This window comes from Cladophialophora psammophila (assembly GCF_000585535.1).
Source record: "Cladophialophora psammophila CBS 110553 chromosome Unknown aczJe-supercont1.18, whole genome shotgun sequence".
In the NCBI taxonomy this organism is placed as follows: domain Eukaryota; kingdom Fungi; phylum Ascomycota; class Eurotiomycetes; order Chaetothyriales; family Herpotrichiellaceae; genus Cladophialophora; species Cladophialophora psammophila.
The window spans coordinates 416,929-440,858 of record NW_006912939.1 but is presented as its reverse complement, the minus strand read 5'-3'; the positions used below and the strand labels follow the sequence as shown (position 1 = coordinate 440,858).

The window sequence follows — 23,930 nt, the reverse complement described above, 5'->3', positions numbered from 1 at the left end:
GGCGGAGGAAGTAACATACTGCCTAGTCTTGCGCCAGAGTCCGAATCATCGGTTCTTTTGCACTTTATTCACTCATCATGGTATTTTCCGCGAGGATACACCTCATCAAGGACCTCGAACTCGACCGAAAGACTCCTAAAGCAGCGGTCGGTGGAAGGGAGGCATGGGTCTCTTGAGTTTGCCGACAACATTAAGCCCTACGGCCCTAACCAAAGTGGACTTACATACATATCTCCACCCGATGACCCGTGTCTGCTACTGGAACGTCCTCCTAGGTATGCTCCCGGGACCCTCCCTATCAGACCCAGAGGTGAGAATTCAAGGATCGATGGGAGAAAAACAGCTCTGTCAGCAACTGCCCACGAGGAGCGCTACCTTGCGATGCAGTCCCAATCATGTTCCACCACCATCGTGGCGCTCTTCCACTATCTGATCTCGACCCCAGAGTCGGGTTCTCTTTCGGCCCTCTCTACAGTAGGCCCTAGGTCCCTGTTGTTTCTCGCCCCGTGGAGGTGGAAAGGCACAGCCCAGATGTGGACGAGACTGCTTTATGTCTCTGCTGCTGAGCCACAGTCGTGACTTCCTTGGGTGAAAAGAAATGGACTGTTCTAGTTCCCTGACTTGCACTTTACAAGTTACAACTAACGAGGGACGATTAGTGACAGGACCTCGCCGGCCTTCCCTTGTGCTAGGTTCCACTCATTCCGATTCAGCTCCAGTACCTCTGGCTCCACATGGTCTTCCAGTGGTACCATATCAACAAACGATCTGCTCAGGACAATCTCTCAGGAACACAGGACCCTAACATAGCCGCGCAATGGTAAGTCACCTCAAGCATGATACCACCGAAGAGAAATAGAAAACAAATCAAAGGAGGAACGCATGAGGCTGAGAGTTGATCTTGTCCCTTGGGGCCTCCAGAAGCCACTGTTATCCCTTCTTCCCCGAATTATCCCACCCCTGCGCCTTTCCCTTATTATACAGAGCGCATGAGTTGAAGGTTAATTTGTCCCTTACCGACCCCAATGTCCGGGACACTATCTTATTTCCCGTCTAGCCAACTACATCTGTTGTGCGGCGTTTATATTGTTCCTCACCGGGCCTTTCCTATCGGTCCTGTTTTGCTTCCTGGAAAGAACTGCATACTCACTATCCCAGTTTGATGGGCTAGACCTTGCTTCTCCCACTTCAACCTCGACCTGGCCGAAGATAAAGTTGAATCTCTTCGGATACCAGCCCAATCATCGAATACTCAAAGACATATCCGCAACTGCCATGGACAGCCATCCAAGTATTGTCAACCCCAAAGAACCTCCTCCACTCTCTTCTCGTACGATGCCAGGCGATAAAGCGCGAACGAAAAAATGGGCCCCGAAAACGTTCAATGGGTGTCTGACGTGCAAGTGTGTCGCCAATGTCTCCCTTATATTCTTCCTTATTACTGACAAGACGGTGGAAGGCGAAGAAGGATAAAGTGCGACGAGGGAAAGCCGACGTGTCAGAGGTTGACGAAGTCCCGACAAATTTCATCAATTCTTTCACTGACAAGATTCAGATGTATCAAGTCAAACATCAAATGTAATGGATATGCTGCTCCCAAGATCAGGCTATTTGAACCAGCAGCAGCGTCAACAGCTTCATCCTCGACAGGGCCACCAACGGCAGACACAGCACTTCCATCTGGACAGGAGTCAGCAGTCCTCGACGACAGTCAAACGAATTCCCGCCTCGCATCTTATCATCATCCGCAACAACTTTCGCTCGTTCCCAGATTCGGCACGCAGGAAGAATCCCAGTCCTTCCAATTCTTCCTCGAAAAGACCTCTGACCTGATCTCAGTATACTCACAGCCGTATCTATGGACGGTGCTCCTGCCTCAAGCCACATGGCACCAACCTTCTATTAAACACTCCCTCATTGCACTCGCCTCGCTACACCAATACCTCACCACGGTCGGCCCAGTCTCACAAAGAGCAAATCAGAGCTTCGTGTTCCACTACAACAACGCCATCCGCGCCCTGGTGGCGGACAAGCCGTCCATTGACATTGTGCTGGCGGCCTGTGTCGTCTTTTGGGCGCTGGAGAACTTCAATGGCGGTGGCCAAGTGGCCATTGACCACATGCAAGCTGCAATCAAGATCTTAGGGGAGTGGAAAAGCAAACGTCGACCAAACGACCCCGCAAAGGACTTTATTACCAAATACATTGAGCCAACAATTCGAGATGGCGTCAAATTCGCCTCGAAATGCCGAGTCGAGGAGTTGGCAGGCCAGATGAGCGCTCTTTCCCTGACAACACGCGACGTGAGGATCATGAACTTCGACTACCCTGAATTTAACAACCTGGAGGACGCAGCAGACTATTTGGGGGACTGCATCAATAAGATTCTAGCACTGAAAAGGCAGGCCAAGGTACCGCTCTCGCCAAGTCCCGACCTTATCGAACAGATGGAAGAGCTCGACGCCCGCCTCTACAAATGGATGAACTTGTTCCAGAACCTCACGGCTACGGGGCCCGTATACATCCGACGCATGCTCGTTGTGCACAATGTCACGGCAAATATCCTGTTAGATCAACTCAAGACACAAGCACAATACAGCAGCACGAGCGACGAAGAACAGGAACAGGAGGCGCGTCGCTGTCGATTCAACTTCACAGTCATTGAAGTCGAGGATATGTTGAGATACGATCCACTTGCCACAGTGGAGTCCCGCAGGAAGAAACCCCCGAGTCTAGGATTCATTCCGCCGGCCTTCTTGGTGGCGACGACAGCGCCGAAACTAGAGACCAGGACAAGGGCGATCAACTTGATGAGGATGTTGAATGTGACCGAGGGGCCGTGGAGCACAGAGCACGCGGCGCAGATTGCGGAAGGGATGCTGGAGATTGCCCGCGACTGTGCCGTTCCCATCTCCGCAGTCGACCTGCGGCACATACACTTCGAGTTTGACGAAGGCCGCAGGGTATTGAGTATGAGATGGGAGCCAGAGGACCCGGCTAAGCTGAATGTGAGCATGGTCAAGCGAATCGATGCTCAGAATATGAACTGGAGGGATTCGGTACGTCGACTTTTGTTGCCCTCCATTGTGCTTTGGACTAATTTAGGACTATGCAACAGGACGTGTGTGAGTTTATCAGGAGATTCGGCTACCAGTTTCCCTCCTCGGCTTTGACGCAGTCTTCATGATTGACACGAAATGACTATCCTCCTTGCGATCTGGATGCACGGGATTGGGAAGATCAGAACACAGGTGAAAAGGCTCAACGGGACGGAATCAACGACAGCAGCTCACGGTCACCTTTCAGCACACATGGTGATGTTTCAGTATCCTCTCCTCCCCCCCAGGCGGGGCTCTCGATGTGTCTCTATTTTCATTCCCCCTTTCCCCTGCACTTTGGAATTATGACCATAACAACAAGTATACGATATCACGGCGGCGTTCGTCAAATGTACTATTTACCAGGGTAGTTAGCTACATTATACATACAGAGCACTCATTTGTCACCAGGTGCACAAGGGACGAACGAACGCAAAGATCTTGCAGGTTTCATTTGCATGCAATCTCATTTCAAAATTATGCTTTAAACCTTTCATGTCTCTGTGCCCCTTTTTTTGCGTTGCCCTTGTTTCTCTCGTTTGGCTGGCTGGCTGGCTGGCTTTCAAGTGATCTCATTTCATCTCGGCAGCGCAGGGACTCCTTGACCTGTGCTCGGACCTATACCCGTGCCCTTGCCTGTAGTCGTACCGGGACGGCTCTGACTCTGACTGCCCTGCCTCGACGACTTGGCCGCACTCCCCGTCGCAGCCTCTTGTTCCAAGAAATGCTGCCACAGTTCCGCCAGGGTCTCCCGCGAGTGCGGACTGGTCGCGCTGTCGGGCCCGGCTGCGCCGAAGTAGTCGGGGTGGTTGAGCGCGGGCGTGCTCGGCGTCCTGTGCATGATCGGCGACCCAGGCGCCGGCGCTGCCAGGGAGCCTAACCCGCGCAGAGAATTGAAGCTCGAGCTAGGTGGTGCAGTGGCGGTGGTGCCGGGCCTGGCCAGGCCGGCCTGTTCGCGCTGCTCGTCCGTCCAGCCCAGCAAGGCGGCGATGAGCTGGAGGATCTGGAATTTCTTGGGATCCGAGCGGTCGAGCGCCAGGAAGTGCAGGAGGTGGTTTGTCACTATCTGTCTGTATGGGCCGCAAAAATTCAAAGTATGGCTTGTCAGCAAAAGAGAACACCATTGATTGGTTGCAATTTTTAAAAGAAGGGGTGAAAAGGGAGCAGAGTCTTAGGTTGAAGGGGGAAAAGGACCTCAGCCTCGTCAGGTGGCAAATGATCAGCGCTTTGGGCGCAATGACCTAAATTTATAGTTCTTACACCGCATGATCACGAAGCCGGGGGTCCCAAATGCAGAGTAACGAGCAATGGAGTAACCATGAATCCATAACCCGGAGGTGAAAGGGTAGGGAAGTTGCATCGGTGATAATGCGAAGAAACGAGGAATAGCCAAAAAAAAAGACTCACCTGTCCACATTATCCTCGGGCTTGCCCTTCTTGAGAAACCTCAGCGCTTTGGTAAGATGATCGTTGAGAATCACCGCTTCGTGCCTCAGTTTGCCGATCAGGAGGTTCTTCTCCTTGACTTCCTTTTCGAAGGGAAGGGCTCGCTCGAGTTCTTTCTTGGTCTCTTCCAGTTGCGCGACGGTCGAGTCATGGATCGATTGGAGATCAGACAACTGTTTCCTCAGTGCTTCCTGTTCCTTCTGGGAAGTTTCGACCAGTTCTTTCAGCTCCTGTTTTCGCACCGTTTGGATCTCCTGGAGGGCGTTCTGCAGGCCGTCGACCGCTCCGGAGTGGGTGTCCCTCTCACTCGCAGCTTTCTCGTACGCTTCTTTTAGCGAACTCAATTGTTCCTCCAAATCGGCGTTGCGGTCTGCCAGGTCCTTCCGCATAGTCCGTTCTTCCATGGCGAGAACCTCCCAGTCGTGCATGGCCTGTTTAGCATTCTCGAATTCGTCACGCATGTAGGCTTCGGATTCAACGAGTTCTTCTTTCTCCTTGAGCCAGTTTTGCTGGGAAAGTGTCAGGCGGTTGCGGAGGGTGGATAATTCTTTGGATTGTTCGGCTTGTTTTTGCGAGAGGTCGGCGTTTCGAGCAGTGAGTTCTTCAACTTCGGCGGCGCGGGCGGTGTAGCGTTCTTGAAGTTCGGATCTTTGTTCTTCAAGTTCTTCAATTCGCGTGCGCGCTTGTGCGAGATCTTCCTGCAGTGGTGACTCCGTTAGCCTGGCTGGCCGGTTTCCTGCTCGCCTGACAAAGAACCACGTACTGCATCGGCCTTTAATCTCTCGCCCAACTGCGACCGTATGGTGTTTACTTTCCCCAGAAGGGACTGATATTGTTCTTCTGCGTTTTCCTTCTCGGCCTGCGTGTCTGCCAGCTCTGTCTGGACCGCCTCGATTTCGGTGGCATGCTTGGCCTGCAGCTCTTCCAAGGACTTCCGCAGCTCGGTCACTTCAAGACGCAGAGCATCGCGGTCCTTTACAAGAGCATCAAAGCGCGCAGCCGCATCGTTGCTCTCGTCGACCGACCGATCTTTGATCCCATTTGCAACAGCTACCGTACTAGCACCTTCGTCCGTCAGCACTTCTGGGGTGGGAGAGGCAGCACGGTGCTCTGCTTCTTGCTCGTCATTTTCTTCTTCGTCTTCGTCGTCGGGCCCGTCGTGGGCCTCATTGGAGTCGGCCACCGGCGTCGAGGGAGCGTCTGTCGATGCGGCTTGCGCGTTGCCCTTCTTGGACCTTTTCTTTTTCTTGGATTTCTGGTCTACCACAGTCAGCATGGGTGCACTTTGACTGCATCAGGACATTTACGGACCTCCTTGAGGCATCGAAGCCATGTTTGTGGAGGACATGGTCTATTCTGGGTCTGGAGCAGCCCCGGACATTGAGATGCTGGATCTCGAAAGGTGTCAATTGTTGCTTGGCGTAATGCATTGCGCAAAACGCAGGTGCTGGTATCGGGCCCGCCCATTCGCTCACAATTCCACCGAAGCAAAACATCATCCTACCAAGCTTACAAGCGGCCAACACAAAGGGTGTCAATGTACCAATGAGGAATTCATTCGCCAAGCATCATTTCATATACAGGCCACCGTAAACCAAAGTCAGCATGGGAGTCATTTCAGCGTTTCCACAAACAACCCTCTCATCCCCTTCAAAAGAGTCCCGATCTCCCTGGTCGCATTCAACCGGTCCACGACCTTTGCGACTTTGGCGGCCTCTAACCTAGGCTTCATGTAGACCACGTCGTATTTCCCATGCCCGGTGTCGGGTACCAGCAGTTCGAAGAGGGCCTCCCTTTCCTCACTGCCACTGCCACTACCTTTCACAGGCGGGAACACAAAAACAATCCTGACCTTGTTCTCATCCCCACTCCCTTCGATTCGACAACCCAAATACGTCTCCCAGAAACTCAGCTCAGGTCCGTTCAGTCGGCTCTGCCCCTCCATCTTCGCTGCGTATTCCCTCTGAGCCTGCAGCTTCGCATCAATCTGTCGCTGTGTTTGCGCGATGGCGGATTTGAGACGGTCTCGCTGGGCAGATTGAGCCGCTTGGTGGGATTCCAGTTTGGAGATCTGCGCGTGCATCTCGTTCTTCTCTGCCTGTTCACGGGCGAGGACCTGGCTGTGTGTTGACAGAGTGGATTGCAGAGTTACGATTTGTGTGCCTGCCGACCGCTGCTCCTCTTCACGGTCCATCAGTATCTCTCACTTTCGGCAACGGCAATGACTTCTGCGGAATGCTTGCCCCAGCTTACCGTTCAATTCCCCCAGACGCGCTCGAAATTCATTCCTCTCTTCTAGCACCCTCTTCCTCCCTCGTTCGATGAATGCGTCGAACTTGATCGTGAAATCGGCCATGCGCTTTCGTAGATCGTCAAAATTGAAGTCAACTGCGGGCAGCTGCGTGAGGGGGCTGTCCGAGTACGACACGGGCGTGGCCATTTGCGATTGCGACGCGCGGAATGAAGATGTGCCAGTAGAGAATGTCGATGGGGGGATAGTCGTAGCCATTGTCGCGACCGAGTCTGTATTTCTTCGGTGAGGCGATTTCAGGAATTACTGCAAGCTGCTATGAAGTGAGTGTTGGATGCACTTGCAACTTGCAGAAAGTGGGCGCGCAGGGCACAAATGCAGTCGACCGGGCAACCACCGCCAAGCGCCAGTCGGCTGATCGACCCCAAACATCACAGCTTCACTTGTGTTATGCCGAGAAACAATTAGTTTTTGTCCAGATTCACACCCATCAATTGCTGATTTATTAATATAATTCGGTATCTCTTCGCCGGCTAGAACGCTTGTCACCACCCCCTACGGAGTCTTCCTTCACTTGATCGAGTCGTCCCTTATTTCCTGGGCCAGCTCTTCCCGCCCCTCGCTATTCTCGCTGCTGGCATCGCCCCCAAGTAGCTGAGAAAGCATGGTTTCCATTTTTTCCAAGGTGTCTTCGATCTTGTGCAGTCTTGCCGTCGCCTCCAAAAGTCGGCCGTCTTGATCACCGCCCAAGTCAACCAGTGAATCAATTCTTTGACGCCTGTTGGGCTTTCGATACCCGGGCGGATGTTGCCCCTCGTCCACTCCCTCGTCACTCGAATCACGAAACTGATTTTTCAGCTTCTGGTCGACATGGGACTCTCTTCTTGCGTTTCCCTCTGCCTTTGAATCCCTTCTTTCTTTTTTCTTTGTCCGCGGACTAACCGACGGCCTTCGGTTCGAATCAATTGTCTGGCTCGCTCTCCTTTCCTCCGACAGTTGCGTGAATTGACCCTGCAATCTGGTGTTGGATAGGATCCCCATATCGTCGGTGTGGTTCAAATTATCTTCTTCGGCAATCTTGTCCAGTACTGACTGTGGCGGATCAATGTCGAACACTGCGTGGACATCTCCATGTACACTAAACCTGGAGAGAGCCCAGTATTGTGCAGGTGTGGCTCTAGGTCCATCGGGGTTCTTCCAGTCGATTTTCTTGCTGCTTGAAATTTTCCGCTTGTCAGACATCCATAGTGTTCTCCTCTCATACCATGCAACAATCAATAAGGTTGGTAGGTTGATGGTCCTGACCGCTGCGACGTTGATCTTGTGGAACATTCTGTCTGAGAGTATCCACTTCAGAGGGAGCATGAGGACCAGTGCCAGGATGTTAAAGGGTGGCATGTACGCGAAGATTGCGTCTGACTTGACCCCTTCAAAAGTGAGGACAGCTCGTCGAAACTGGATTTCTTGAACAGCGTTGCTGACAATGCCGCTGAATGTGTTTGTCAACATTGAGACCAGGACCGTCAGGAACAACGTGTTCCCCAAGAAAGCGAACAAAACCATCAAGACAGGCCCAAGAAGCCAATGGAAGTCTGGTGACTGGTCGATCCCGGTCCCGTCCAGACCGAACCAGATCCAAATCATCCATTCTCCGATTGTCACCGCCTGATGAGCCCCAGCATGCAACCACTTGAGACTCAGGAGGAACCCGGCAAAACACCACACGGCCAGAGCGGTCAATGTCAAGAAATCAGACATCATCGCCCTCAAGGAGAGAAACAGCATATTCTCAGACATGACGTTGAATGCCAATCGAGGAACGAGAACCGGGGCACCGCAGCTGAGGATGTCCAGGGCAGTCCGGGCGAGAGTAACGGACTTCTCCTCATCGACAATCGAGAAGGCGTAAATTCGTAAGACCAGGTATATCATGAAAATTGTCGAGAACATGACATCGAGGAACGACCACAGATTCTGTGTATACACGCCCCAACCGTGTTCGAGTATAGAGGCGAATTGATCGAGTACCTATCGGCATTTCCTAGTCAGCTTCGACCCTTTCTCGCACAGGGAAAAGAACGTACCCAACCAGCGCCATAAACATCAAACACCATCTCGAGAATCTGGTAATTCGTATTCATCCGGTTTTCCCTCCCGGCCATAACGACAATGTACAGCCCCAGCAAGATGGCAAACTGGCACACCTCGATCAAGTTCCTCGTCCGCGGCACAATCAATCTGTACTGATTCAGCAATGGAGCGCGTCGTGGATCATACAGGGAAATGGGTCTCTTCTTCCAGTGGTCTGGGATAATGTCGATAAAACTGCTCGGCGTATACACCACCTTGCCACGATAGATGGCGTCGACGACCTTCTGGCACGCGCTGCTCGCCAAGAAGGATTTGCTTGCGCTGACAATGGCGACCTCCAGGGCGGTCAATTTCCTCTCCACCTTGCCCGACTTGGACCTCCGCTGCGCGGCCCAGTAATGCATCGCGTGCTGACTCTGCTTGGTCACCTCTTCAGGCGCGCCTTGGAACGGTTCGAAGCCGGCAACGAGGATGTTTGCCAGTTTGAGGAGCCCCCTGGGTCCGGGATTGTGTTCGTTGTATCGACGGAGGATCTTTTCGGCGACGAGCTCACATAGAAGCGCGCGCGTGAGGTTTACCGTCTGATGGTGTGTTGCATAGGATTGTTCACGAATAAATTGCATTCGGTTGACGAGGAGGCAGTACACTGCAGGGGAGAGTCAGCATTAACAGTCCGGTGGCGACCCAACGGGGCTGCAAGGTGCCAGACCGATTGATAAGTCGTTCGTCTCGTAGAGTGAATCGACCAAGGGACGCACGACCGAGATGTTCATGCGCGGCGCTTTGAGCTGGTCGAGAGAGTAGGGATCGTCTGGCACGGACGTGAGCACATGGTTGTTGATGGAGTAGTGTCATATTCATGCAGAGGCAACGCCAGGGGGGGGGGGGACTTACCGATACTCGTAATGATATCCCTCCGGATGCTATGCTCGCACGACACGTCAGAGGCTGGATCCCGAAAAGCATCAAAAAAACGATAAAAGGCCTTGTTCTCTCTCTCTCTCCATTAATTTCTCCTTCCTCTCGAGACATTCCTCCACAGCAATCTCACACATAACGTGATCTCGAACAATACCCTCAATGTGGCCATCCGCCTTGCCCTCCAAGTCACATATACCATTTTGTAGGTAGGACGGCAGGCAGGCAGGCAGGCGGATAGATACAGTACAGTAACCGTAGACAGATGATATGAAAAAGAGTGATGTAGGATGACCATCGAACCGAACCAAACTCACCGATGAATATTCTCATAGACATTACAATGCGCGTTGCCAAAGGGGTCTGCCTCGCGCGGCGGGCGGCCGCCCAGGCGGTCCTGCTCGAGGCTCGTCCACGTGCAGTGCGGCGGGTACAGGCCGTCGCTGTCGGCAAAGTCCTCCTCGTCGTGCCGCGTCGCCAGCAGCGCCTCCGTCTCGGTCCGCTGCCGGTTGAGCCGGAATTGACGCGAGAAGCCCGAGCCCTTGCCGCCGCCCGTCCGTCGGCGGGAAGACGATGGCGAGGAGGAGGACGAGGATTTTGATTTTAAGGGTGTTGGACGCGGTGGTGCTGGGTTGCTGTTGGTATTGGTGTTGTCGGCGGCGCCAGTGCGGCTGGTGGGCGAGGAGAGAGAGGGCATGGTCGTCATGGTTCATGCGCTTTATTGTTTCTCCCTATGCATGTGTCTGTCCTTTGCGCGGAGATATTGGTATAAGGACGGCGGGGCGCGCCGCGAGAGGGGAAGACAAAAATGGGTCAAAAGGGGGGGGAACCCTGTGAGAAGGCTTTGGGGAAAGCCAATCAAGGATTCAATTCCACGGTGGACATAGTTTGTCGATGTCGATGTCGATGTAGTTTCGGGTAAAGGATCTACATATAATGACGGCCTCACGAGCTGTCGAATGCAAGTCATCAGGTAGCGTGCGCCCGCTTGTAGAGATACAGAGGCGTACGCAGTACTGATGCTGGAGCTATCTCAACAGATAGGCAGATAATGTACCGTAGGTGGATAGATAGATAGCAAGATAGTTGGATAACAATAATGGGAATTAGTGACGCCATGCCACCAATCGGGAAGCAGGTGACGTTAAGCTTATCGCATCAAGCACGAAGCTGAAAGCTTTACTCGGTACTTAGTACTTGTGAGTAGGACTCAGTAGCCGAAAGACAAATCAAGAATAATAATTCATTAATAGTCTTCGCTATGTCTCGTCAAATCGTTGGTCAAAGTCATAAAAGCCGCCCAAGCTATATACAGGAGACGTTACAGCGGGTCCCTCCCATGCAACACTACCGAGAACTTCGTGAGTGGTGCCGCCGTAGAATTATTATAACATTATCATGATCGTCGCAATGGCGGCCAACAATATGCCCATGGGCCAAAAACTCGACAGCACGCCTTCTTGCAGCGGGCCTGCTTCACTGCTCACCTCGTACACCACACTGGGCGTCGCCGTCTGGGATGGCGCACTTGAATCCACCATGACAATAACCAGTCCATTACTAGTGACCGTCTGTATGGCCTGAGCCGCCGGAGTAGTGGTCGTGTAAGAAGTCACCGTCGTTGTTCCAACCCATCCATTCGGTGGATTTGATGTCGGAGGATTGTAACAGTTGTTGTCGCATTGATCACAGCATTCCCAGTAAACAATGGTCGAGGTAACAGGACAGGGCAACACCGAAGTGACTGTGACGATGACGTTTTCCTGCGTGTAGCGTGTGACATAGGTTGTTGAGGGCGTCCAGTACGACCAATATGATGTGGTTGTTGGTGTCGGTGTCCAATATCCAGAGTCACTAGATATGTGTCAGCCGCTCCATAATCCGCAGGGGGGATGGCAGCGAGGTGCTCACTAGGCCAAGCCTTGCCCCAGGAGAAGGCTGATAAACGTGAGAAGAGGCCACAGCATCACCGTTACTATTAGTAGATAGCGAGCGAATCGGATAGAAGAAAGGTGGCACGGATCGAAGAGAGGCGGTCGTGGGTAGGGATGGGAAAGAGAAACGACAATCTGAAAGATTGGAAACATCAAACCATGCCCACCTTTTTCATAGCTGCGAGATCTCTCAGCTGGTGCCATGGCTTGCGCGTTACGTAGTCCAGGGAGCTTCAGGTGCAACAAACTTTCTCCTGAGGTCCAAGCTCGAAGCTCGATGGCGGCGTGGAGCTCCTCGCAGCTCACTTTGCCAGCTTGGTCGCCCTGGCAGAAGGGGTCGACCCTGCCATTGGATCCGCGGTCGCAGTAGAAAATTCCGGGAAGAGGACTGCTCGAAGAGGGAGGGTGTGGGAGGGAAAAGTATGTCTTATCAACATGATGATTGCTCGAGAAGCAGGTGAGGGGCTCCAAGGGGCTCGAATGGGCGCAGGATTTCTTGGTTTTGGCACAACCCAATGAAGGGCGCAGGTGCGAGCACTGGCGGGCAACAAGGATGTGAGGATGCGGAAATGCCTTGCAGGAAGCGTGCAGAGAGTTTTGAGGTAGCTCGCAGACAGAGACAAGTCTCAGTCCGTGGAAGAGCTGCAGCGTGATGTCAGCCTAGTGGCCCGAGCAAGTTGGGTGATCGCGGCGGGTGAGAAGTTAGACGAAGGGACATGGATGACCGTGGAAGAGAAGAGGTCGAAGTGGTCCTGGTGCAGTTGGTCCTCGCACATGGTGGTGGATAGTGGTGGGACGCAATGCAGTGCAGGCGAGGTCGGGTGGGTGCGGCGACGGCGGCGGCTGCGGCTGGCGGGGAGAAGTTTGCGAGGGTAATGCCGAGTAGATACCCGAGTAGTTTCTCTCCCCTCTTCACTAAAAGTTGTCTACGTACATATACTCGGTACCTCTCTTGCTCCGCCATCGACTCCCAGCTACGAGGCACTCGCCCCAACAGGAATATTAACCCCGTTGATTCCCGTCGAATCTTCGCTCAAGAGCCATGTTACCGTCTCTGCCACTCTTTCCGGGTCAAGCAATACCACCCCTCGCCGCGCCATATCCGCCTCAGCCTCTTCTTCATCCTTGTACCACGATAACGCCATTCCAGTCTTCGTTGCGCCTTAGAAACTTGTCAGCAAGCGGGTAGTGTTGGACAAATGGTTGTAGCGGCATAGGCTCACTTGGAGAAACGGCGTTCAGTCTAATCCCTAGGGGTCCCAATTCCTTCGACACGGTGGTCGTTAAACATGCCACGGCGTGCTTCGTCACACAGTACGACAAAATGGTCGGGTCGTGAAATAGACTTGCAGCACTCGCAATGTTGACGATGCTTCGCGAGGATTTGGGCAACTCCATCATCGCCTTCACTTGCGCTCTCATGCTGTATAAGATCCCGCTGAGGTTTACATTCACCACGCGGCTCCACGTTTCGTCCGTTTCGTTCAGGAACATGGGCGTTTGTTGGCTTGCAGACATGTTGATGACCCCTGCGCAATTCACCGCTCCATCGAGACCGTCAAATGTGTTGACCGTGTCCTTGATCCAAGCATTGACGTCCAAGCTCGAAGTAACGTCGACTTTGGTCATGGATACCTGCATCTCGGGGTTGATGTCTTGTAGTTTCTTCCTTGCCATGTCAAAGAAGCCAGGGTTGACGTCGCCGATGGAGACGGCTCTGGCTTTTAGTCTGGCAAGTCTGCAGCATGTCGCCAATCCGAGACCAGAGCTTGCACCTGTCAGCGCAAATACTTTTCCAGCGATCGAAGCCATCAAGAGGCTCTGAAAGAAAGGCGCCCACGATTGGTCCGGTCCGTTTCCAACGAGAGGGCGGATATCAAATCCGAGACGTTGGAGAGGGAAAGAAGAGGATTCGTAGAACATCCACGACACTTATCACCACGTAGATACATCTCCCAAGTACTTCTGCCGAAGGGGGGTGGATGGGTTGTTGCATTGCAGCCCATCCATGCCAGCACATCAGATCTGGTATTGGTCTGGGACGTTAGCTTCATGCAAGATATCTCGTGTGGCACAGCGATTCGGCCGAAGCACAACATTTTCACATTGTGATATACCCTACCACATTTGGGCCGGACTGGTTCCGTTAACCGCCGAAAGAGGGCTGCTGCAGACAAGCGTGAAGAATCTCTCAACTGAGGGGCAGAAAAGGCGTGGTGGCAGCGAATCATTGCTCGAAGCACAAAGGCGAAGGATTTCTTGAACGGGCAAATTGCATCGGCTTGCTATTGTCGTATTTGTTGTATCATTTCTCCGTATTACCTATGAGACAGAAACAAATCGCCTCCTCCACCTCACCTTTGCCCACCTCTCCCAGCACCAGCGCCGCCGGCTCCTCCGCCCATGAACTGTTGTGCACTGTACATGTCAGCTAAAGTTCCCCAGACTCTTCGATCACACTCACAGATTCGCGAGGGCAGGGTCCTGCATCATTTGTTGTATTTGACTCATGTCAGGCATACCACCTCCGCCTTCTCGGCGGTTGTTCACCATGTTCTGGAGGGTTGGATTGCTCATCAGTCCGCTAAGGGCTTCCGGGTTGCGCATGATGTTTTGTGCAATGGACGCAAACATGGGATTGTTCATGAAGCTGGACAGGTCGGGCATGCCGCCTCCGCCACGACCACCGCCGAACATTCCTGCCAGACTGGCAAGATCCGCCATACCACCGCCGCGCGTCTCGCCCGCGGCATCATCCACTTCATCTTCGGGTATCTTCAGTTCCTCTGCCTCCATCCGAGCCAATTCCTTCTTGGCAGTCTCCAGACCTTTCCTCATGGCTTCACTGCCTCCATTTCCTTCAAAGTCGATGCCTTGTTGGTAAGCCTCCACGCTTCCTTTGGCATCGCCCATGGCGAATCTCGCAAGACCTAATCTTGACCAAGCCTTTGTATATTTGGGGTCTGCGGCGACGGCAAGTTCGGCATCCTTGACAGCTGAAGCGTGATCACCACTTGCCGAATACGCCGCCGCGCGGTTGGAAAGGTAGATGGGATTTGTAGGAGCGTAGGAGATGGCCTGGGTGTATTTCTCAATAGCGGTCTTGTAGTCTTTCTGTTGCATGGCTGCGTTGCCTGCACTCTTGAGCTTCTCCGCCTCCGGGTTTATGGCCTTGGGGGCCGCTGGCTGTGGAGGAGGGGCTTGGGTTTCGGTCGTGGATGCCTTCCCCTGGAGCTTTTCATAGACCGAGAAAATATTGAGCAAAGATTGAGAGCCGACAGCTTCGGTCATGGCAGCTTTGTCCGAGGGGTCGACTTTGAAGGCTTCGGCGATACAATTACTCGAGATTTCAATGTTGTCGGCATCATCTGCAGTGAGAGTGCCATCTTTGAGAGAGGTGGACAAGAAGTCTATTATCGACAGTGCCAGGCGCTTTTTGGAGTCGGACAGAGACTGCGACAAGATTAGCAGCCGTCAATGACACGGACCAGTGAGACGTACCATGTTGAGCTGGTGAAGGAGACACGATGGTGGGAGGGATGGACAAATGTACAGTGTGAGGTATCTTTGCTGCCTTGTCAACAACGGGACTCGAGACTTTTAACCTCCATGGCCAATGAGCGTCATCGTCACGCGGATCTCTTGGCATGCGGTGTTACCTCCCCTTCGGCCCCTCTGCCCTCCTCTTGCCCCTCAAATATAAAAGCTCCATGCCACTACTTAGACCACAAGCTGGTTCCTCTTTCCCCTTAGAACCTGAATATATCTATTATTGGCCTTGTATAAGGTCTTGCGGCCTCTGATACCCCTATAACAGTTAAACCGACTCGAGCTTACGGCGGGTGAACCACGGCCAACTCGTATGAAAGCTAATTGTCACTACATAGTAGAGAGAAGGATATTGATTCTAGATGGTTCGCTAACACTACACCCCCACGGTACCACAGCTATTACCATTGTTCGGTTCTTTCGGCCAAATACTTAAAATTAAACAATGCATGCCAATCGATCCCAGACGTCATCCTAGAGATCAAAAAATGGCTCGATGCTAACTGGGAAAAGATCTCGTCATTCTGGTTACAAGCGGAATGGGGAAGCTGGCCCGATACGATCTTTACGCGCATCTCGAAAAGGAAACCCACAGAGTCTCTCACAGCGTTCCTCTATGGGGAGACAACGAGCCCGAGTTGGACCTGACGGTCAGCCTTCCTGCCGATCAGAAGATGAGCGACTTGGCGATCTGGATCTGCGCCGCGAAGCCCGGTGAAAGCGACACCAGTTTTCCGAATTTCGTGGAGAAATTCCAGAAGGAGTAGATGTTAGTCCAGGACCTGACGGACAAGAACGGCGGCGGCGATCTTGAAGGCGACAAGCTTCTCTTCTTGGGAATCGGTGAGAAGGCCTATGAGGAGCAGGGTTTCGATTTCGGCGATCTAAAGCCGGAGGATTTTGGCTTCGGCGGCAGGACTCGGTACGAGGCAGCGGTTTATATGTACTACCTTTGGCTCGATTTACGAATGGTCAGAGAGGGAGAAGATAGACGCACTAACGTGGAACTTAAGCTTAGGGAAACATCTCGTTTTAGCAGCCTCACAGAAATGATCCTTCGGTCCCAGCAGCAACGGTTCGCCGGGCGCATGTAGATTTATCCTGTTTTGGTGCCAGTCAAATAGAATGGAAGCATCAAGACTCCCTATGTGAAGTCACAGTTTTCCGTCAGCCAGTTCATTTGATCTGTGAAATTCTTTTCCCCAGCTTGGGCCACCCAATCGTAGGCAGGAAACAGGTGCAACAGGTTTTGAAGATGGGCTTTCAAATCATCAATGGTGGCAGTCGACGTATCCTTGATCATGACACGATGCCACTCGGTGTCGGCTGTAGCAATGGATCAACTTCAACCCCGAACCCGGACCAGCACTGGATTCCTACTCACTGCTGAGGTTGCTGTGAAGTTTGAAGAAGGTCCATTCCAGACACTTGCCGATCCTCCGCGAAACTTCCACAGTTTTTCCATCCTGGGTAACGGAGATATTCCTTGTGGCAGTCGCGCTTTGATTGTTTTCCGTGTAGCTTGAAATGGTTAGCTCGACACGACCCTTTTCTGAGGGGGGAGAAAAAGATCATTCTACTCAATAGAAGGATTGTGGGTGCTGTAAGCCTCCCTAGCTTGCCCATCTCCAAACTTAACAAAGAAGACGTTCTTGTTGCTGTTATTGTCCTATAAGAATGTAAGCAAGATCCCTAGGCTTAGGGATCAGATGGAGTTAACCCATTGCATGCCATAAAGGTGTGTCGGATCTGGGCTGACGATAAAATAGCACCAATGCGCCATGTTGGCTGGATAAATTGCTCGACAAGCCTGAGTGAAAAGGCAACGAAGTGACATGGAAAAAGCAGATGTTCAGGATATTTTATAGCTGGGAGGACAGGTAATTGCCGCTGACCTTTGCAGAGACACAGCCAATCGTCGACCTGCCATGTGTATTGCAAAATCGCCTTCGCATTTCAATTCCAACGCCGCCAGTTTGTCTCCATCCTCAAACTCTAACGCATAGCAAAAAACCTGGCGGTGAGAAACTATCAATGGCCAATCGTATGCTTACCGCTTTTCGGGCGGTGTCGAGTAATATGCATGTACGCATTCATGTGGCTCTACCTTCAGCCAGCCACTTGTTCAGTACCCAGTATAATTACACCGAGGTCTTCGGCTACATTAAAGTCCGTAGCATTGGCGGAGGGGCATGAGGATAAGAAGGAGGAAGGAGAAGAGGAGGAGAGAGCAGAAAGCGTGGTTACTGCATATAGGGTCATCGTCGTCGCGGTTGAGAATGGCAGCAATTCGTCTGTAAAGTCGTTGCCGGGAAATCCGCCTGCGGTTTAGGCGGTCCGGCCGCTTCGGGCATAGTCGGGGGCTGGGCGCGCCGCCGCTTTTGACGGCTATAAGAATCTCGTCTCCCTATAAAGTTAGCCACTAATTTCGAAGAAGACTAGTAAGGTCGTTAAAGAATAACTAAAGTAAACTATCTTAGTTTAGAGAGCATATCCTTAAACCATTAGAACCTAGAGGAATAGATTAACGCCTTATATTATTCCCTTATTCTCGAGACCACCGTCGCTAGGGTTAATCTCACCCCCAGGATAACGGTAGCCTCTTATCTCTTATGATATTTCGGTAATATAATCCGCTTCACTTCGTTACTATGATGATCTTCGCTCTCCCCGTCTCACGGGGCTTAGAAACTTTAATAGAGAAGCCTTTAGCACGCTAGGATTTAAACTCAGTAGTTATAAAAGACTTAGAACTACGTCTATAAGGTAAAGGAAAGCGCGGAGAACGTTGGGTAGTGCTGAATGTCTATTTAAATAGCACCGGTTCTTCTCGCTATTCTCTACCGTTAAACCCATTCTTCTGCTTTATATCTCTCTAAATAGTGCACTCTAATCATAGTAACTTTCATCGCGTATTAATCTCGGGAAAATACACCGTCTCTCGGGAGTCACACCTTTAGTAATTCTCTTATAATCGGTCTCCTTAGTTAGGTGTCGAGCGAATTAAACTTAAAATCTTCTTAATAGGCGACGCCTATAGGTAATGCGGATTTCGTCGATTTCGTCGATTTCGTCGATTTGACTGCCTTTGGCTAGGACGCCGCCCGAGAACGTCTAGTGGTGCGAGAGATTTTAGAGCTAATGGCTTATGATCCCGATAAACGCGGCATCCGATTTGCTAGAGTATATCGTAGCAGCGCGACCGATAGTGATAAGGTTAAAGACGGTGAAGAATACGATAAAGATAACGACATCAACTACGAAAGCGAAATTAGCGACCTTCCATCGCTTAAGAATATCTTTCTACGGAGCGACATAGAATTTAGAGGAAGTGCCGACCTTAACTATAAGGCTGCCGTATCGCTCGCCCCCGTTGATAGGACTAGTAAAGAGCGTTGTCGCGAGGCGAACAGTGAGGATAGTGCTAATTCTGCCGCTACGGCTGCCGTAGGCATTCGGCTCGGTGCTAGTTAAAATAAGTAATGGAGATTCTATATTCTCTAGTGTATACGTAAACGGTGTATACTGACGTATTTCCCTAGACGAGCCGATTATACTAGATAATGACTAGCTAGTTAATATTCTCGACGCTACTATCCCTAACTACTAAAAACTCATCTTCGAAGTCACGGACTCGGTAACTTCTAGGGGTCTCCTCTTCTCTCTAACTTTATCTAGACGATTTGCCGAGCTAGACATAGAGGATGGAAAGAATACTTTAGGTAGCCTTGCGAAGTACAATACGTATAACTCTGTACGCGACGAGAAAGAAGAAGGAAGTAATAAATTACATAAGGACGTCGCTTTCCTTACTCATACTTTCGCCAGAGGTAATGGTAGTAATGAGTGTTATAATAGCGGTATAGATTTAGATGCACTAGCGTCTATTAGTCGTATTCACGACGTCTTTACCGAATTTAAGGAGACCTTCGGCATGGCTGGGCGGAAGTAGAAGACGGTGGTTAAGACGGTGGTTAAGACGGTGGTTACGACTTTACGTAACTACCTAGATCGTGACGTCACAATAGGCTCTATCCCGTACTCTGTTAATTAGGGAGAGCCTCGGTTAGCTACGGACGACGGCGCCGCGGATATAGAGTAGCTTATAAAGACCGTAAGCGGCGATGTTAGCCGTAACTACTTATCGAAGGAAGAGATCGAGAATAGGTTCACCTTTTAATCGAGATAGGAGAGCGATGAATAAGAGATATAGACCGAGGATATTAGGCTTTAGTGCATTTCTATATTAGCTAGCGACTCTCGTTTAGGTAAGTTTCTATATCGGTGCTGTTAAGTCTTATCTTAGTTTTAATACTCGAGATCATAGAAAGTCTTAGCGCTCTTACACGACGTTCGCCGTCGCCTCTTATAACCGTAGAAGAGGCTATTCGATCTAATTCTAGAGTCGTTACCCGAGGAGTAGCTAGTCGAAAACGAGCTCGATTATCTGCTCTACCTACCGTTCCTTCTGTCGATAACGCTTCTCGTAAACGGCCTTGCCGCGCAACGAAGGAGACGTGGAAGGCGAGGGAGGCACGGGAGGCACGGGAGAAATTTAAGGCTAAACGGCCTTGAACATCGTTGAACTCACACCGAAACAAATAGACTCTCTTCGTTAACTTTAACCCCGGTAGGAGTGAAGTGAACTATAGAGTAGTAGACGTTAAGAATACCTATCTTAGGGAGAATAGTTCTATTCAGTGCCTTATTATATAAAAGCCATCGTTGATCTCGATTAAGAACCTTGTTAGCGAAGGACTACGGCGGCGAAGCGAGGAGCTGTTTACTAAGAGGTATCGCTACTAAGGGCTATAGAGAAGGGCGGCGAAGTCTCACTACTTAGAAACCGCGAATAGTATTTACATCTTTACATTACTTACTGTTCGGAGGACTTAGAGAACTATCTAATGTATAGATAGTAAGGCTCATATAGATCGTAAACCTTATAGGTAGGTAACTGACTTTTAAAGAACTTGAAGATAACTATTTACCTAGGGAGGGTAAAGGTCTTTATATAGATAATGAGTGTTCACAGTTAAGACCCTTAAAATGTTGATTTTAAATCAACATTAGTAAGTACGACCAATCATTTAATAGAGTGCGGAATTAATATCGTACTAGTCCCGTGATTTCATAGACCTTAGGTCTAAATACGAAGTTAAACTTCGTATTTAATCACGTGACTAAAGGTTTAATATTGTAATAAGGCAAGGTGGCTGTGCTGTGATGGGCTGTGCTGGGCTGGTAGAGCGGTGGCAAGGTGAAAAAGTTGTCTAGTCACATGTCAAACCTAAATGGGCTGGCAGAGAGGAGGTGCGGAACAGTTTACAGTGCTGGCAGTGTGCCATTCATTTTTTACAGATTGAGCAGAGTATTATGAATTCCATGGCTTTTGGTGCCGTCTACCTAAATCCTGAGAGTGTTTTATCAGTCCTGTCCTGTTTCTCGATGCTGCCGCTGTGCTAAGTGTTCGTAGCCCTAGCCGCTGCCTCTCTAGGTGGTGTTAGTGGTGTTGTTGTTAGTATCAACCAGAAACGCGTTCCCGATTCCCGATCTACTGGACAGGCCTCTATGCGTTGTTACACGTGCACGCTAAACCCTGAAGTGCTCTATTATAGTTGGCGATCGCGGGAAGATGATCTATTCATCGAAGATTCGAGCTCTTTACGACAATGTCTTGATAAAATGCTGTATTGAGAATTACTGGAGTTAATGCTGAAGAGTGGAGGATACGACTAAATAGGAGTTCGAGGTTAACGACTGAAATTTACGTGGGCATCGGTTTGACCCTGAAAGACGGTGAGGCTACTCACAGAGGTAGAGTCCGCTGATTGTTTAGGAAATCTTTTCTACGAAAGAGTTTAGAACCGAAATGTTGAGGAGGATTTAAGATGAATGGCTCTTTTAAGAAGTAGATTAATTAGTCGCGGATGAAATACTATAGTGAAGGCATTTCCGAAGGAAAGATACCCGATTAGTAGAACGAGACGCTATGGTATTATAGCGTATAAAGCCTAACGCGGAACTCGGAGAGAAAGAAGACTATCTCTCTAAGGTCTAGGAGTTCTTCTAGGCGAGCCGTTGAAAAAGTATATCCACCGAAGAATCAAGACACAAGAAGTAAGAAGATAGATACGCGAAACAACGAAGAAAAGAAGTAGAGAGACACGGAATACGAATAAGTTTTAAGATAGAGGAATGTTTTAATAGAGAATTCGGCATGGAGCTATGATAGTGATTCTAGACTATCACGGTTAGATAAGTAAAGGAGATATTATCGACGACTAACTATTGCTACGTCGAATATAGTCCTCCTAGCTAATTAGTGTTCGAGGTGCGAACTTAGTCGGCGCTATAGAGGTTGCTCGCGTAACATTAGAGCTGATTAGGAAGGTCGGTTCTCTCGTACACGGAGATCACTCATAGGTCGGGAAGGTTACGAACTAAGCATTGAAGGGCGAGATCTATTCGACTATTAGATTAAGTTCCGAGAAGAAGGCGCCTTGCTAGGAGCGTAGCTAGTTTACTTATTAATTTAGCTACTACTTAAAGGAATCGGGGGTGTGCGCGAGCTTCTAAACTAGTTCTTTCGAAGTATAGAAGCGATGGCATCGGAGTAATCTAGGATACCGAGATTTCGGGGACCAGCTACGAGCACTTCTTTAGCGTCTTCCGCTATATTCTCATCTTCTTCTAGAGATTCTTTATAGTCGTCTTCGTTGGAACCAATATAGATAATGACGACACCGGATTCGACGATAATGGCGCAGAATGAAAATAAGCTAATCACATTGAAGATGCCGTGAGGAAGTAAGAAGGATTCCGAATACTCATTCTTTAAAGGCGTGAATGCTACGGTATTCTTGGAGGATTTCGAGTATTTATCTCTGTATAATCGATAGTTAAAAGAAGATCGTACTAAAGCGGTTATTCGTTTTTATAACCGTTTCTATACAGTAATTATCCGTAACCTACCTAAATATAAACTACGAGATTGGAAAGATATTAAGCGGAAGATACTAAAGAAGTAGAAGGACGAAGATGAAGATCAGCTAATATTAACTCTTTTCTATTTGCAATCGCTTAAGGATAAAAAGCGAGAGAGTAAGGAAGATGTACGTATTTACCTGCGCGAATTTAAAAGGACTGGCGATACCTTACTTAAAGAAGAGGAAGTGACCTTTATTTAATTAGATAAATAGTTACTAAAAGAGTTATCGAAGCGAGATCGCAATAAAATCATCTCAGATCTAGGCATCGATTATAGAGATACTAAAATAATTAAGTACGATAAGATTTATAAAAAGGCTATAGATCGCTCGTAAGCCCACTATAATGCCAACCGTTTTGTAGACTCTTTAGGAGATTAGGCTTTAAATGATCTAGTGGAAGAACGTGAAGAAAAGTTCTCGACATTAAGATAGAAAAAGAGAAGCATAAAAGATAAGAAAAAGAATAAGAAAACTAAGAAAACGGCTAATAAAGTATCTTCTCGGACTTCTTAGGTTAGATAAGGAATAGTGCTTCTCTTTACTAAGCTATTGTTAGCGGGATATATTGATGAACTATCTAATCGTTTCTAAAGTGCGATGGTACTAGAAATGAGAGGCTTAAAGGAACAAATATAAGTAGTGATAGAGGTAATTAGTGCCTTAGTGAACGCAACGATAGTGAATTTAGGTTTGTCTAGTCATATATTAAATCTAAATCCAGAGCTGAGATCGAGGATATTCGCGACCGGAAAATTTAGCTATGAGGGAGATCGACGTAATGTGGTTTATTACTTTTGTGGCGAGGTTAGGTATATATAGCTTCGCTATTCGTATCTAGAGGAATATCTGCGAGCTAAATAGATTTATTTTAACTTAAGAAATTATATTACAATGGGGCCTAAAGTACCGGGAAAAGATATTGAAGGAATTCGTTTCCCACAATTAAAGACTAGATTGGACCATCTTAGAGATATCTTTTATGATCTAGAAGGGCTAATAAAGGGTCTACGCGTCTCTTATCTTAGAGTAGGTCTATATAGAGACTCGACCGTAATTAATGATTCTTCGAAAGAGGAAATTAGAGAGGCTGTGGTTACGACTACCTAAACGTTTAATAAGGGTAAAGCGCGAGAGTCTAAAGCTAAACACAGTATAGTAGGTCACAAGACCATTCTAAAACGATTAGAGAAAGAAAAGAACTATCCGATCACGAAGTAAGCTCGATTAGAACAATATGTAAAAGAGATTCTTAAAGCTACTGATTAAGCCACGAAATAACCGAGGAAAAATCCGATGAGACGGATACGTTTTACAGAATTAGAAATTATCTACGATGGCGTTACTTAAGAAGTTCCGAAAAGTTAAGACACGATAATGGAAGATGCGGAACCGAGTTCGGTTATACAACGTCAGAAAAGAAGGACGTATATATAGAAATAAGAGCAGCTCGTGCCCCGTGAAAAGCTTTAGAAGGCACTTAGGCGAATATTTACGAAAGGAACGGTAAGCTTAGTCAATAAGATTTTAAAATAGGAAATAGTCGGAACTACTATTTAGGATGTATTAGCTGGGTCGAAAGAAGTACGATAGGAGCTGTTCTTAAGAAAAATCTAGGAGTATAACGAAGATCGTTAGGAGCTTCTATACCGTA

General features: G+C 49.5%; 7 protein-coding genes across 7 annotated transcripts; 1 reads left to right on the top strand and 6 right to left on the bottom strand.

Moving 5' to 3' along the window:
- Positions 1-1,275: 1,275 nt before the first annotated feature.
- On the top strand, positions 1,276-3,129 carry A1O5_10065 (uncharacterized protein; the record flags this gene model as incomplete). The annotated part of the gene is made up of 4 exons (XM_007750643.1): positions 1,276-1,403; positions 1,460-1,504; positions 1,556-3,059; positions 3,106-3,129. 4 exons carry the CDS (start codon positions 1,276-1,278, stop codon positions 3,127-3,129), a joined length of 1,701 nt encoding a protein of 566 aa, XP_007748833.1.
- A 546-nt stretch (positions 3,130-3,675) lies between these two features.
- A1O5_10064 (uncharacterized protein) lies at positions 3,676-5,820 on the bottom strand (the record flags this gene model as incomplete). The annotated part of the gene is made up of 3 exons (XM_007750642.1): positions 3,676-4,168; positions 4,506-5,242; positions 5,308-5,820. The coding sequence occupies 3 exons, from the start codon at positions 5,818-5,820 to the stop codon at positions 3,676-3,678; spliced, it is 1,743 nt and encodes a 580-aa protein (XP_007748832.1).
- A 336-nt stretch (positions 5,821-6,156) lies between these two features.
- On the bottom strand, positions 6,157-7,053 carry A1O5_10063 (uncharacterized protein; the record flags this gene model as incomplete). The annotated part of the gene is made up of 2 exons (XM_007750641.1): positions 6,157-6,725; positions 6,798-7,053. The coding sequence occupies 2 exons, from the start codon at positions 7,051-7,053 to the stop codon at positions 6,157-6,159; spliced, it is 825 nt and encodes a 274-aa protein (XP_007748831.1).
- A 312-nt stretch (positions 7,054-7,365) lies between these two features.
- On the bottom strand, positions 7,366-10,501 carry A1O5_10062 (uncharacterized protein; the record flags this gene model as incomplete). Its single annotated transcript, XM_007750640.1, has 5 exons — positions 7,366-8,823; positions 8,880-9,532; positions 9,596-9,697; positions 9,781-9,809; positions 10,122-10,501. 5 exons carry the CDS (start codon positions 10,499-10,501, stop codon positions 7,366-7,368), a joined length of 2,622 nt encoding a protein of 873 aa, XP_007748830.1.
- A 688-nt stretch (positions 10,502-11,189) lies between these two features.
- On the bottom strand, positions 11,190-11,666 carry A1O5_10061 (uncharacterized protein; the record flags this gene model as incomplete). Its single annotated transcript, XM_007750639.1, has 1 exon — positions 11,190-11,666. A coding segment is annotated over one exon (477 nt), but the record flags the coding sequence as incomplete, so codon positions are not given.
- Positions 11,667-12,712: 1,046 nt separating this feature from the next.
- Positions 12,713-13,550, bottom strand: A1O5_10060 (uncharacterized protein; the record flags this gene model as incomplete). The annotated part of the gene is made up of 2 exons (XM_007750638.1): positions 12,713-12,900; positions 12,962-13,550. 2 exons carry the CDS (start codon positions 13,548-13,550, stop codon positions 12,713-12,715), a joined length of 777 nt encoding a protein of 258 aa, XP_007748828.1.
- Positions 13,551-14,198: 648 nt separating this feature from the next.
- Positions 14,199-15,242, bottom strand: A1O5_10059 (protein phosphatase; the record flags this gene model as incomplete). Its single annotated transcript, XM_007750637.1, has 2 exons — positions 14,199-15,191; positions 15,240-15,242. The coding sequence occupies 2 exons, from the start codon at positions 15,240-15,242 to the stop codon at positions 14,199-14,201; spliced, it is 996 nt and encodes a 331-aa protein (XP_007748827.1).
- Between the last annotated feature and the right edge of the window lie 8,688 nt (positions 15,243-23,930).